Source organism: Polyodon spathula, chromosome 39 (assembly GCF_017654505.1).
Source record: "Polyodon spathula isolate WHYD16114869_AA chromosome 39, ASM1765450v1, whole genome shotgun sequence".
Classification (NCBI taxonomy): domain Eukaryota; kingdom Metazoa; phylum Chordata; class Actinopteri; order Acipenseriformes; family Polyodontidae; genus Polyodon; species Polyodon spathula.
In genome coordinates, this window is record NC_054572.1 from 2,157,152 (window position 1) to 2,169,363 (window position 12,212).

At 45.1% G+C, this 12,212-nt stretch overlaps 1 protein-coding gene across 4 annotated transcripts in view; it reads right to left on the reverse strand.

The window, feature by feature from the left end:
* Window positions 1–1,868: 1,868 nt before the first annotated feature.
* LOC121304719 (dual serine/threonine and tyrosine protein kinase-like) overlaps window positions 1,869–12,212 on the reverse strand; it is a 21,687-nt gene continuing 11,343 nt past the window's right edge. For 2 of the 4 annotated variants that reach the window (XM_041236066.1, XM_041236067.1), the window contains exons 3-13: window positions 10,092–10,803; window positions 9,300–9,538; window positions 8,108–8,191; window positions 7,592–7,768; window positions 5,623–5,752; window positions 5,019–5,175; window positions 4,237–4,420; window positions 3,770–3,883; window positions 3,286–3,400; window positions 2,958–3,092; window positions 1,869–2,466 (exon numbers count right to left, since the gene is read on the reverse strand). In XM_041236066.1, the coding sequence (XP_041092000.1) occupies window positions 2,279–2,466; window positions 2,958–3,092; window positions 3,286–3,400; window positions 3,770–3,883; window positions 4,237–4,420; window positions 5,019–5,175; window positions 5,623–5,752; window positions 7,592–7,768; window positions 8,108–8,191; window positions 9,300–9,538; window positions 10,092–10,803 (2,235 nt within the window). In that variant the 3' untranslated portion in view covers window positions 1,869–2,278. The remainder of the gene's footprint in view (window positions 2,467–2,957; window positions 3,093–3,285; window positions 3,401–3,769; window positions 3,884–4,236; window positions 4,421–5,018; window positions 5,176–5,622; window positions 5,753–7,591; window positions 7,769–8,107; window positions 8,192–9,299; window positions 9,539–10,091; window positions 10,804–12,212) is intronic. The other 2 variants (XM_041236069.1, XM_041236068.1) reach the window with 1 other exon arrangement.

Genomic DNA, 12,212 nt, shown 5'->3' on the forward strand with positions numbered 1-12,212 from the left:
TGGGAAGGGGGTGTTGTGCCATACAGTTAACATTAGGGGGTGCATTGAAATCATACGGAAAATGGGGAGACTTTTTAGATTACTGTAATGAGTAATACTAATAACAAAAATGATAATTCTTATGATCATAGTAACACACATACTAGTATTTAGTAATAAGGGACCACGAGAACTATTCCTAATGAAACCAGGTCGCCATTCACTTTCAGTTTTCGCAACTGTGCATTGGGGACTAATTCAGGGTGCAAAGAGTTTTGAAAATTGGTGCTAAATTGTTTTTAAAGTTTATCACCAGACAGGCTTCTGGTGCAAAATTATTACCCCCCTGCACCAGAATTTAACTCTGCTGGTACCAAATTTGCACCTCTGTAATTACTGCATACCAACATGGAGGAGAGGGCTTTTCAATGCCTTTAGAGAGGTTTCAAGTTCAGCAAACTTGCTAGAAATGAAACCATGCACGAGTTCATGAGTATTATGCTTTTGTACTGCTATATAATCTGCCTTAAGTCTTGGCAGTATCCTGTACTTGTACAAAAACATAGGGGGGTGAAAAAAAATTAAAAGCAACATTTTTCATCTGGTCTGCTTGCTCTGCAACAATGAGATGACCAGCTGAGAACATGGGCCAGGAAAGGCTGCTGTCACATGACCATCAGGTGACCACATGCACAAAGTGATTCGCGCTCCAATAATTAAAGTCCTGAGTCTCTGCTAGTTTGCCATGGCAACCTCGCGGAGGGTTTAACACACTGTGGAAGCATTCATCATCCTGTCTCCATGTATATGCTGCAGATAAAGCGATAACCACAGGCTTTAAAAATCCACTCTCTTACCTCCTGTTAGCGCTGGAAGCACCATCGCTGGGTCTCCCCTTTTCTTGTGCTGAAGAGATTTTCATGCAGATTGCTTTTTTGCACATTATTGCATCATTTATTATGTTATACAAATACTTGAGATTGAAAGGTTTCAACTGCTTCTTTGTGCTACACAATGGTCTTCCTACAATCAGACCATGTGATCTACTGCAAAGGGAGTGACTGGGTATGCAGCAGGGACTTGCCTATATGAATCTATACAGCAGTACTTAAAATCTGGGGGAAAAACACCAATTAAATTTAAAATAAGCAAAAACTACTAAAATGATTTTGGGCGCAACAGAACCAGCGATAATGTTCTTGACGCTAATAGTCGGCATTAAAATAGATTTGATGCAAGCAAATAATACAGGGTAGTAAACGAGGTCTGTATATTTAATCAGAGCATTCTTAACCTGGATTTAAAGATGAGCAAATGAAGCACAAACTGGCAAGTGGTAGAAGAGGGCTGTTTGACCTCTGTACAGGCCTTCCAAAAGGGGGAAGCACTTCCTTGACACACCATTAGAGGGTGCTGTTTCCTGCCTCCTGAGGCTTTTACTACCTCCCTGTATTACTTGGCCCCATCACATCTGACAGGTAAAGAATTCAAATCTGTACAGTGACCACAGGCCGAAGCAAATTAACCCTTTAGCTACAAAGACCGCAGCAGGAGTACCAGTATATTTCTCTGGATAGAACTGAGACCAATCGATCATGTGTTACTTTTCTATCAAAAATAATATTGATCTGTATTATCTGAATATACCAAAAATGGTAATTAAAAAAATGCTTCCAACAGGGCAAACCTGGAACTCGCTGATGAAGAAAGTTACAAGATTATAAAAATAAAAGTAATAAAAACAATGCTGCATGTTGTGCACACCAAACCTCTGCAATACAGAACGCACGTTTTGTTGATGTTTTATGATCCTGGACCAGCTCTGCCACCCCCTTTCCTTTGCAGTCATAATGCATAAATCAGGATACCCAGTCATTTTATATTAGAATCTTTTATTAAAAAAAAAAAAAAAGATACACGCTTTTTTTATTTTTTTAAGAACAGACAATAAATCAAAGAACCCGTTAACACCAGCTAAAAGAAATGAAGTGTCTCTTCTGTTTTAATACTGACCTCTCATTTTCTTTTAAAAACAACCTCTTTTCTCTCTAGAATAATAATCTACGTCGAGAAGCAAGCACCAGCATCCTCATCATGCACGCTAATAAAGGACATCGATAATGTCTGCTTTTGTTCGTTTATTATTGGAAAGTTCTCATATAAAATCTCGGTTACTTGACAACCAACTCAGTTACAGAAAGCAGCAGAGCAAGATCAGGAAATCCAGCCCGAGGCTCTTCCAGAACACATCTGATTGGTCTCTGAAGCTCCAGGCTCCTCCCTCCAGCCCACGTTCCCATCAGGCAGAGTCTTCCAGGTGGGTGCGTCTCCTCTCGGAGTGTGTGTTACACAGCCTGTCCATGATACTTTGCAGCCTGGGCTGCACTATACCCAGCAAGGGTCTCTGAAAGGGGTCTCCGTTCCAACAGGACTCCATGAGCTGCCAACATTCCTCATCAAACAAGGGCAGGCGCTCCGGTCGTGCGCCTAGGAAACACACACAAACAGAAAATATATATTAATGTTCATCTTTCACTGTATTCTCCTTTAAATGTGCTTCTAGCACAGCGGTAAGGAAACTAGACTCTTCCAGTCCATTCTATTGCAAACCTTTCACGATTGAATTGGTACAAATCTTAACGATTACCTGCAAACACTTCAACCCTGAACTATGAACCTCCTTAGTGCCCAGATAACAATATTATTCACGTTCAAAATATGTCTAAGCATAAAGAATCGCTTAAGCTGCTATGCAACTGTTACACTGCTAGCATATTATCTGAAAGTGTAGTCTGGAACAACTGGATCTCGAGAAGGCATTTTATTCCTCTACCTCGCATCCCAGCGGCAGTACACATACCCCCCCAGTCAGTTCACACACTGAATTTCTTTATGTACCTGTACCGTATAGAATGCACATAGCCCCCCCCCCCCCCAGCCCTCTGTCTTCCACATTGAAAAATGTGCTTTAGGATTACCTTTTTTCACATTGTTCCACAGCTGGTCTTTGCTGGAACACTTCTCAAATGCCTCGGGCAGCTTCACAGAGCCCGTGCACAGGTACCAAAAGAGGATGCCAAAGGCGTAAACGTCTACAGAGTTATCGTATTTACCTGAAAGGAGAAACACAGCTGTCACAGTAATCTGCAAGGAGTCCTCGCTCTACAGTGTGGCAGGCTTCACTCCACAGTTCTGCAGGCACACTAATCCTGCACACTGCCCCGGCAATCCAGCGCTCAGCCTTGTCCTGGCTCCTGACAGTAACCTGCTAAGTCCCCGAAACACATGTGCTTGCTGCATACTCACCTGTGAAGAGCTCTGGGGCCATGTGTATAGGAGTCCCAACAATGCTACCAGACATCATGGCTTCAGGTTTGCAAAAGCCCAGATCGGTGATTTTTGCCCGGTTCTGCTTGTCAAGCTGGAGGGGCAGAGAGAAAGACTTGATCACCACCACAACAAAAAAAAAAAAAAAAAAAACACATACCGCTGTGTCATCATATACAGATCATGTAGGTCACGGGGATAGGGGCATCTACACATTTTGAATTGACAGCTGTACAGGAGGGTGGGACATGCATTTTATTTTTTATTTATTGAGACATAATCTTAAAGATCACCCCTTTCCATATAAGCTTCGACTACATTCGACATCATTTAAGAGCTCCCCCACTGTGCAAGACTGAAGTGAAATACTCCCCAGCACCGGAGAGGAATGTCTCTGTACTGGTTCATGACAGACTCTCTGGGCGGGAGGCTAAGCGAGGCAGCAAAGAGGCTGGACTCTTACCAGCACATTCTTCAGCTTGATGTCTCTGTGCAGCAGCCCCTCGCCGTGCAGGAATCGGATCCCCTCCACTACATCCAGGGCAATCTGTAGCCGCTCCTTCAGGGTGAGACCAGCCTGGGAAGGGAGAGACAGTGTGAGTGCAAGAGGACCAGGGAAGGGGAGCACAGAAATGGACAAAGTAAGAGAGGGTGCAAGGTGTTTAGTCTTTATTATACTGTTTAAGCAATCACCACCACCACAAGCAAATAGTATATGTTTAGTACAGCCTGATGGCACAGACAGTGGGAGTAGGCAGGACAGGGAGGAAAGAAGTACCACAAAACTGTGCTAGAAGAGAAAGAGAGCAGGAATAGGGTAGGTTTCAGGCTCCATCAATCCGAGCGTGCTCCGTCCAATCAGTGCAGATAGTCCTGTCCTCAGAATCCTCATGCACACCCAGAGTGCTCAGGGTGAAATGTTCACATTACCTTGCACTGCGTCCTGCTGCAGGAGAAGGCCTGGGGGTTGTGCTTGCCTACCTTGAGGCCGGTGTACAGGTCGCGGTGCAGCCGCTGCATGATCAGGAGCACCGCGATGCTGGAGCCGCCCCCATAGCTGTGGTCGATCACCGAGCCGTGCAGGTCCACCAGCCGCTCGTGTTTCGGCAGGGACCTGTGGGGGCAGCACACGCAGTTAGTGGCCGCTTTTAATACCCTGAATTCAAGGACTATTGACCTGCCTCAATGTCTTCACTCGAATATCTTTCTTAGAAAGCATTATTTTACTGATCTTAAAAAACAACACTTTCAGACTGGTATTTATAAGGTCACCCAGCTTGGTGTAGGTTATCTTTCTTTAAGGACATGAAAGGCTTCTTGTGGATTCTTCTATCAATATCAGTTGGGTCTGTTTGACCTAAACAGCATAGGAAATAATACAGCTTAACTGTACAGTACTCCTGCAGTGTTTTCTTCCCAGGGTTGGTAATTATTACCACAACAGCGATGAAAAGAAGACTCCCATTGCACAGCAGTTTGACCCATTCTTGATTTTACTCTGAGTTTAACAAGACACACCTGAGCTTGTTACCTGTACACAGTGGCCAATCAAGCTCGTAGTAAAATCTGGAACAGGTGAAAGCACTATGCAATAGGAGTCTTATTTCCTCCCTGCTACACTACAATAACAATCAGCTTGTCTAGAGTGGCTCTAGTCGGTCTAGATTCTTCTCTACTGGATACACCCAGGTTACCAGTGTTTTGAGTCACACCTGGTGTAATGGAACTCGAGAGCCAGGTCATTCCAGTGCTTGTCATCAGGCGGCACCACTGATTTGAGGGCGCAGGGGAAGTGTCCACCCCAGCTGTCACACAGGTACACCACGCCGTACTGACCCCGACCCAGCTCGCGACCCAACTTCGGCTTCCCTGCGGGACAAACGAGAACCAATCCAACTGGCATTCACCCAGGAGTGCTAGGATTACCCCTCACCGCGCCTTGGGAAGCGGTGCACCCAGTACTAAAAAACTAACTTTTTACGTTTTTTTTTCAAAAGATTCCTTTAGGTATTATTTTTATACAGATTTTATCATTAGCGGCTTTCACAGATCCCAATGAAACCATTACCTTTAATTTCTATCGTAAAATCGGAGTAAAACTAAATAACCTGCGACATGCAACAAACAACACCCATGAAAAAATACACTTGGTCGAAACAATGGTCTGCCAGACTCATTTATTAAGTTCTACTAACACACACGCTGTGCTTTTTCGGTAGCCAACGCACTAGAACCATCTTCAGCCTTTGCAATGAACGAAACCGTTTTGCACAACGTGCAAGTGTGCGGCGACCCCCAGCCTCTCTCCCCTCGTACCGTGCAACAGGACGTCTCTGAGCGAGCGGCTCTCCAGAGACAAGCGAGCCAGTCGGGGTGCGTGGTCCTTTCGAACCCTCAGCCACAGGTCCTCCGTCTTCTCCAGCCGGCCCGTGTGCCCTTCCTCCAGCTGCAGGCGCGAGTGGGAAGACAAGCAGACAGAAAGACTGAACACAGAGACACTAGAGACACTAGCGCAGGGTCTTTCTTGCTCGCTACCCAATGTCCTGCCCACCTCCTCTTCTCTGAAACTGCAGAGCGATCAATAATCTATGAGCTTTGAGGGCATCATGTTCACAGAAACATTCAGGATTGCAAAATCCATAACACTGAATCCCGTTTTGTGTGTTTAGGCATTTTTCTACATTTCATCACAATTTGCAATTCTGTTTTAAATTCCACAAGAGTGTAAAATGCCATCTAACTGCAATACAGCTTTAAATCTCGCAGAGCAAGAACAACCCTCCGCTCAAGTAGTTGTAATCTCATTGTAAATCTCACAAGCGTGTTACAATTCTCAAACAGAACTGCAGGAATGTGCTGCCGCTTAGTAGTTGCGGTGGGTTTATTCAGAACGAATCAATGACAGATACAAGCCAGGAAGGAGGGACTTGACCAACTGTACTGGGGAAGGGTTTTTTTTGTAGGTTACTGTCATTTGCAAGCCTTGTTTTAAATTCACGTCTTACATTAAAAACTGCCTCCATGAGAACCGATCCCTAGTATTCTAGTATCAGCTTATTGGAATGTGTTGTGCTTTTTGTGAGGTTCTTTCGAACCTATCTCAGCAGAGTTTTTTTTGTTCGTTTTTTTGAAGCAGGCACCGTTTCGCCCGCTACAATGTTCAAAGGTCTCGAGAAAACAGCTGTGTTTTAACACGAAAACACAGAAGACTTACTGTCTATGTTCGGTCTACTCTCACTAGAAATTGGTTGCAATCGACACCTCCCAAACAAAAACACGGCAGGGATACAATGTTGATGACGCTATGCAGTTGCAGGCACAGTTTTTCACAGAAACGAATTCAAGCTTACAAGTGTTTGAAGTGTAATTGAATCCAAGAATGTGTTGTAGCGGACTTGACCAAAATACATGTGCTTTGTATTTTATTTATTTTTTCACGGGGAAAGGGGTAAAATGCAACTGAGTAACCGCTTAGTAGTTGCAGTATTTATTGGCTATGCACAGATTTCAGGTTTTTTTTTTTTTTTGCATTTTATTTATTTTTTCACAGGGAAAGGTTTCCCCGGGTGTTATTTTTTAAAGATCAACAATCCTGAACCCGCATTCCAAAATTAACCAATTCATTGGCTATTTTTTTTTTTTGGGGGGGGGGGGTTGTATCAGGTTTTTAAGTTCGGTTAACACGAAAAATAAGAAGCCCTAATCATAATTACAACAGAATGGTTTGCTAAATACTCTATGTACTTTAATAACCAAGCAATAATCACTGGCACAAATACAGAAAGTTACTATGCAACACATTTTTCAATCAAAAGGAGGTCACTAAAGTGGTTGAAAGTGTAAGAATAATGATCGAATGACAAATAAATGTGTAATTGAACTATAATTCATCAATTATATGGTACAATTATGCAGATGTACCACAGTTCAACTACAATTACTGTGTGCAATTTGTAATTAATTACAATAACAATTACAACTGATCCCAGGTCTGTTTTCACTCAAACAAATATGTTTCACACATCATAATACAACAAGAACAACAATTCTGAAGTCGATCCGAAATTAATGGGACACTCGCATGGCAAAGCCAACTAACAAACCCTGTTATTCAGAAATATAGACTCCTATTGCATAGCAGTTTCACCCATCCCAGGATTTACTATGAACTTGATTAGCCACAGTGCGTAAGTAACTGCTATGCAATGGGAATCTTATTTCCATCCCTGCTATTATTCAGAGCCCTCTGTTACTGGCTGGACCCCTTTGGCAGTGGTGTGCATACCTGCCGCAGGGAGCCAGCGAAGGCCTCGTGGGAGCTGTTGAGCCGCGTGCGGAACTGGCTACAGATGCTCTTGGCCAGCTTGGCCGCGCTCAGGCTCTCGATGGCGTCCTGGGCCACCTGGCGCTTCCACTCCAGGGTGATGGCAGGAGGGTTCACCCACGTCAGCCTCTGGATGATCTACGAGGAGGGGGAGGAAATAAACATTCTCGTCACGTCAGCATCAACGTCAGTGCCCCTACAGTATTCAGCACACCAAGGTTCCAGATCCAATAAAGATAAAGGAATAGAATCAGCAGGATTCTGAGAGTACTCAGCACACCAAGGTTCCAGATCCAATAAAGATAAAGGAATAGAATCAGCAGGATTCTGAGAGTACTCAGCACACCAAGGTTCCAGATCCAATAAAGATAAAGGAATGGAACGAACAGGATTCTGAGTTATGAAGCGCAGTTAGTCATTAAAGCATGCAACTATTTCCTAGAGAGTGCCGAGCCACACGTTCAGCAGGTACCCTACCTGTTTGATCTGCTCCCACACCAGCCGTGTCACGTTGGACCCAGAGTGGAACGTGACTTCCACGTGATAAGCAGCGTTCAGGATCTGGAAGGACAAGGGGACCAGACACCTGTCAAGCTCTGCAAGAGGCAAGGACAGAACTGGAGGTGGAGGATCGACACCTCAGGGCTCGAGGATTCAAGATATGGGACACAGTGGAGAAGCTGCGACCAAATCAAGGGAAAGGCATGCTACTTGTCCTGCAGTTATTAAATGGGTTACTTCACACTGAGGGTGAATCACCTGCATCCTAGGTTTCACACCTACCTTTAATTATTATTTAAATGATCAGGCACCAGGAGTTTAATGTAGTCATGCTCTGGCACGTAGAATCAGTTCAGAACAGATCCACCAGGAGCCTGATTGTCCAAACTCCTGGAACCTGGTCATTTCAATAATATAGCTAAACCAGGGTCAGATCTGAGACCCAACCACCAGGGTCCAGGTCTAGCGCGAGTTTTAAAATGAACGAAACTGTAGCTGGGTTAGTGCGAATCCTACCTGTTTGAGGTGGTTGCTGGTGACGTTGTGAGCCGAGGTGTCCTGGTGCTGCTTCTCCAGGCTGTGCAGGCACCTCTCGAGCGTGCCCACGAAGCTCTCCCGCAGGTAATCCACCGAGCTGATGAGCTTGTTCGCAACCGCCTGGTTCAGACGCAGCACAATCAGCTCCTGGATCTGCCGGATACACGACTTAATGTCCTTGGAGCTGATGGGCTCGCCATTCGGGGGCACAATGATATCTGAAGGGGGGGGGGGGGAGACAATCACAATATGGTGTAACACAGACAGGGGTTCTCTCTGTGTTGCAGATGGTGATGTGAAGTTGACTCCCCCCCCCCCATGCTACTTGTCCTGCAGTTATTAAATGGGTTACTTCACACTGAGGGTGAATCACCTGCATCCTAGGTTTCACACCTACCTTTAATTATTATTTAAATGATCAGGCACCAGGAGTTTAATGTAGTCATGCTCTGGCACGTAGAATCAGTTCAGAACAGATCCACCAGGAGCCTGATTGTCCAAACTCCTGGAACCTGGTCATTTCAATAATATAGCTAAACCAGGGTCAGATCTGAGACCCAACCACCAGGGTCCAGGTCTAGCGCGAGTTTTAAAATGAACGAAACTGTAGCTGGGTTAGTGCGAATCCTACCTGTTTGAGGTGGTTGCTGGTGACGTTGTGAGCCGAGGTGTCCTGGTGCTGCTTCTCCAGGCTGTGCAGGCACCTCTCGAGCGTGCCCACGAAGCTCTCCCGCAGGTAATCCACCGAGCTGATGAGCTTGTTCGCAACCGCCTGGTTCAGACGCAGCACAATCAGCTCCTGGATCTGCCGGATACACGACTTAATGTCCTTGGAGCTGATGGGCTCGCCATTCGGGGGCACAATGATATCTGAAGGGGGGGGGGGGGAGACAATCACAATATGGTGTAACACAGACAGGGGTTCTCTCTGTGTTGCAGATGGTGATGTGAAGTTGACTCAGTTTCTTAGAGAGGTCTTCTCGTGGGCACTTGGGCAAGTGTCAGATCAGCATGCTGTACAAGGGAAGGCTCCCATGTCAGAGACCACACATGTGAAATGGTTATAAAAACCATAAGAGACAAGATTGATATATATTTATTTACAGCTTTACAGTTTAATTTAAAAAGAAGTTAGAGATACTGTCCACTTCCCTAATTAGTATAAAAACCCATGTCTCAGCGTTTCACTTTGCGTCAGTCCATCAACGCCACATATAGCAGAATGAAAAGGTACGGGAATCTTTGACAGTGACAGAAACCTAGGACAGGTACAGTGTAGACAATCAAAAAAGGATTCATGATACGGTCACAAAGCCGAGATGTTTTGTGACCTGTTCTTCAAAAACGGCAGCATAATAAAAAACAATCAGGGGGGAAAGGGATTGCACTGTTCCTCCAGTTATCCAAAAGCCCACAACCTCACCTGTGAACTCCAGGTTGGCTGCGTCATCCAGCAGCTCCTCTTTCATGCTGGCCAGCGTCTCCACGATCATGTCCTTCATCTCCTCCTGCTTGCGGTTGGCGATGCCCATGAGGGAGTGGTAGAGCTCGCTCTCCTTCTCACGGGTGTAGTCCAGCCGGCGGGGGGTGATCTGCAGGTCGCGCTGCATGTCGAAGGCCTGGTTGATGAAGATGTCCAGGCAGCGGCAGTGCACCATGTTCAGTTTGGTCGCCGCCTCCACCTGCTGGTTCTGCAGCACCTGCTTGGCAAAGGGGGCCAGCAGCCGGGGCAGCTTCTCAAAGGCCTCGCACAGGGAGCTCTGGGGCTTGGCGGCCGGGGCTTGCTGCTGGGGAGGGGCCCCGCATGAGCAGTTGCCCGGCCCGTTGCCCAGGAAGCCGTCGGAGGCCAGCTGCTGGTAGAGGGCGCTCTTCTCCCTCTCCGTAGCTCTGCCCGTCTTGCACGTCGGCTCCAGGGAAGAGTCTTGGCCGGGCTGGGAGATGCTTGGCACCTTCACGAAACACACAGGGAATGTGATATTGTCTTTGACCCGCTGGATGTCGTCGAGCTGCGGCTGCGTGAGTGTCTCCTCGCTTATGGCGTAGACGAGGACGGGCACAATGTTCCTGAAACAGTCCTCCAGTGCTTCCTCTACTAATTGTACTTCAGGGCAAGGCACCACCAAGATCTTAGCCTCCTAAGCGCGGAGCAGAGAGAGAGAGACGGAAAGAGAATATGAATCCAGGGTTACTCCCCAGCCCTTTTAATACAAGCAAGCCTCAAAAGAGCTAGAGCAAAAAGTGCAGAGGAAGTGTGGTCCAGTGGTTAAAGTCCAGTACACAGGTTCAAACCCCGCCTCTGCCACTGACTGACTCACTGTGTGACCCTGAGAAAGTCATTTAATCTCCTTGTACTCCATCCTGCGGATGAGATGTTAAATCAATCTAAGTGACTCTGCATATAATGCACAGATCACAGCCTACCTCTGTAAAGCGCTTTGTGATGGTGGTCTACTATGAAAGGCACTACATAAAAACAAAGATATTATTATTATTATTATTATTATTATTATTATTATTATTATATTATTATTATTATTATTTATTATTAAAAAGTGGTACTGATCACTGCCCCCTACTGTTTTACTACAAAATAAAACTGGCCAAGCCACAAAACCAGTGGGGATTCCCTCAATGACTCTTGTATTACCAGTCCTGCAACATTACGGTGTGTTCTCCTTTCACATCAAGCGCAGAACTTGCTTTTACTTCCCTGTTCAGGTTTATTTTAAACTGAAGCTGCTTTGCAGTAGCTTTGAGCATGTTCCAATAAGGCATTATAAATCCATTGCTTCCACATATTAAACACACGCGGCACACCAAACATTTTGAAATGAAAGCACAGGTATGTGTTGTAATAACTTATTTAAAAAGGTGCCTTTAGGGAGTACGATCAGTCCTGTAGAATGGCTGTTCTGTTAATAACCAGTAACACAGTTACCTGCAGCAGGTGAGGGGGCACGTGGGAGAGGTTTATTTGATTTTTAGAAAAGAGTCTTAAGGCTGTGTTTGCAAGTGGGGTCACTGGCAAGGCAAATCAAAACAGAAAATCAGATTCAAATCTATACTTCTTTGCAAGAAAACATAATCCTCGGTAGTCTATAGTTACAACATTTTGAAAACAGCTTTATATATATATATTTTTTTTAAATCAACGTTTCAAATTGAAAGGGAAAATTATACCAGGATAGTTTACAAAAAGTGTGTGTGAGATTTCGGGGTCTACAGCTGCATTACATTACAACAGAGGGCCCTTTCACAGCACTGCTTTGCAGGGACATTAACAGACAGCACAGTGCTGTATGATGATCTATACAATTTACAATGCAGTCACTGTAGGGTATGATCTATAATGGGCACTCTCTAGCTATATATTGACTTTTTTTGCAGCATTGGTTTCTTTGTTTTGATTGATTGTTTATTTGTTTTGAAACTTACTGGCCCCAGTCAGAAAACTATACTAGAGTTCTGTTTTCAGAGTGAGGTACACTTGCAGTATGAACTGCTCAGAGATGAATAGGGGGCTCTGTATACAGGATGCCTGTGA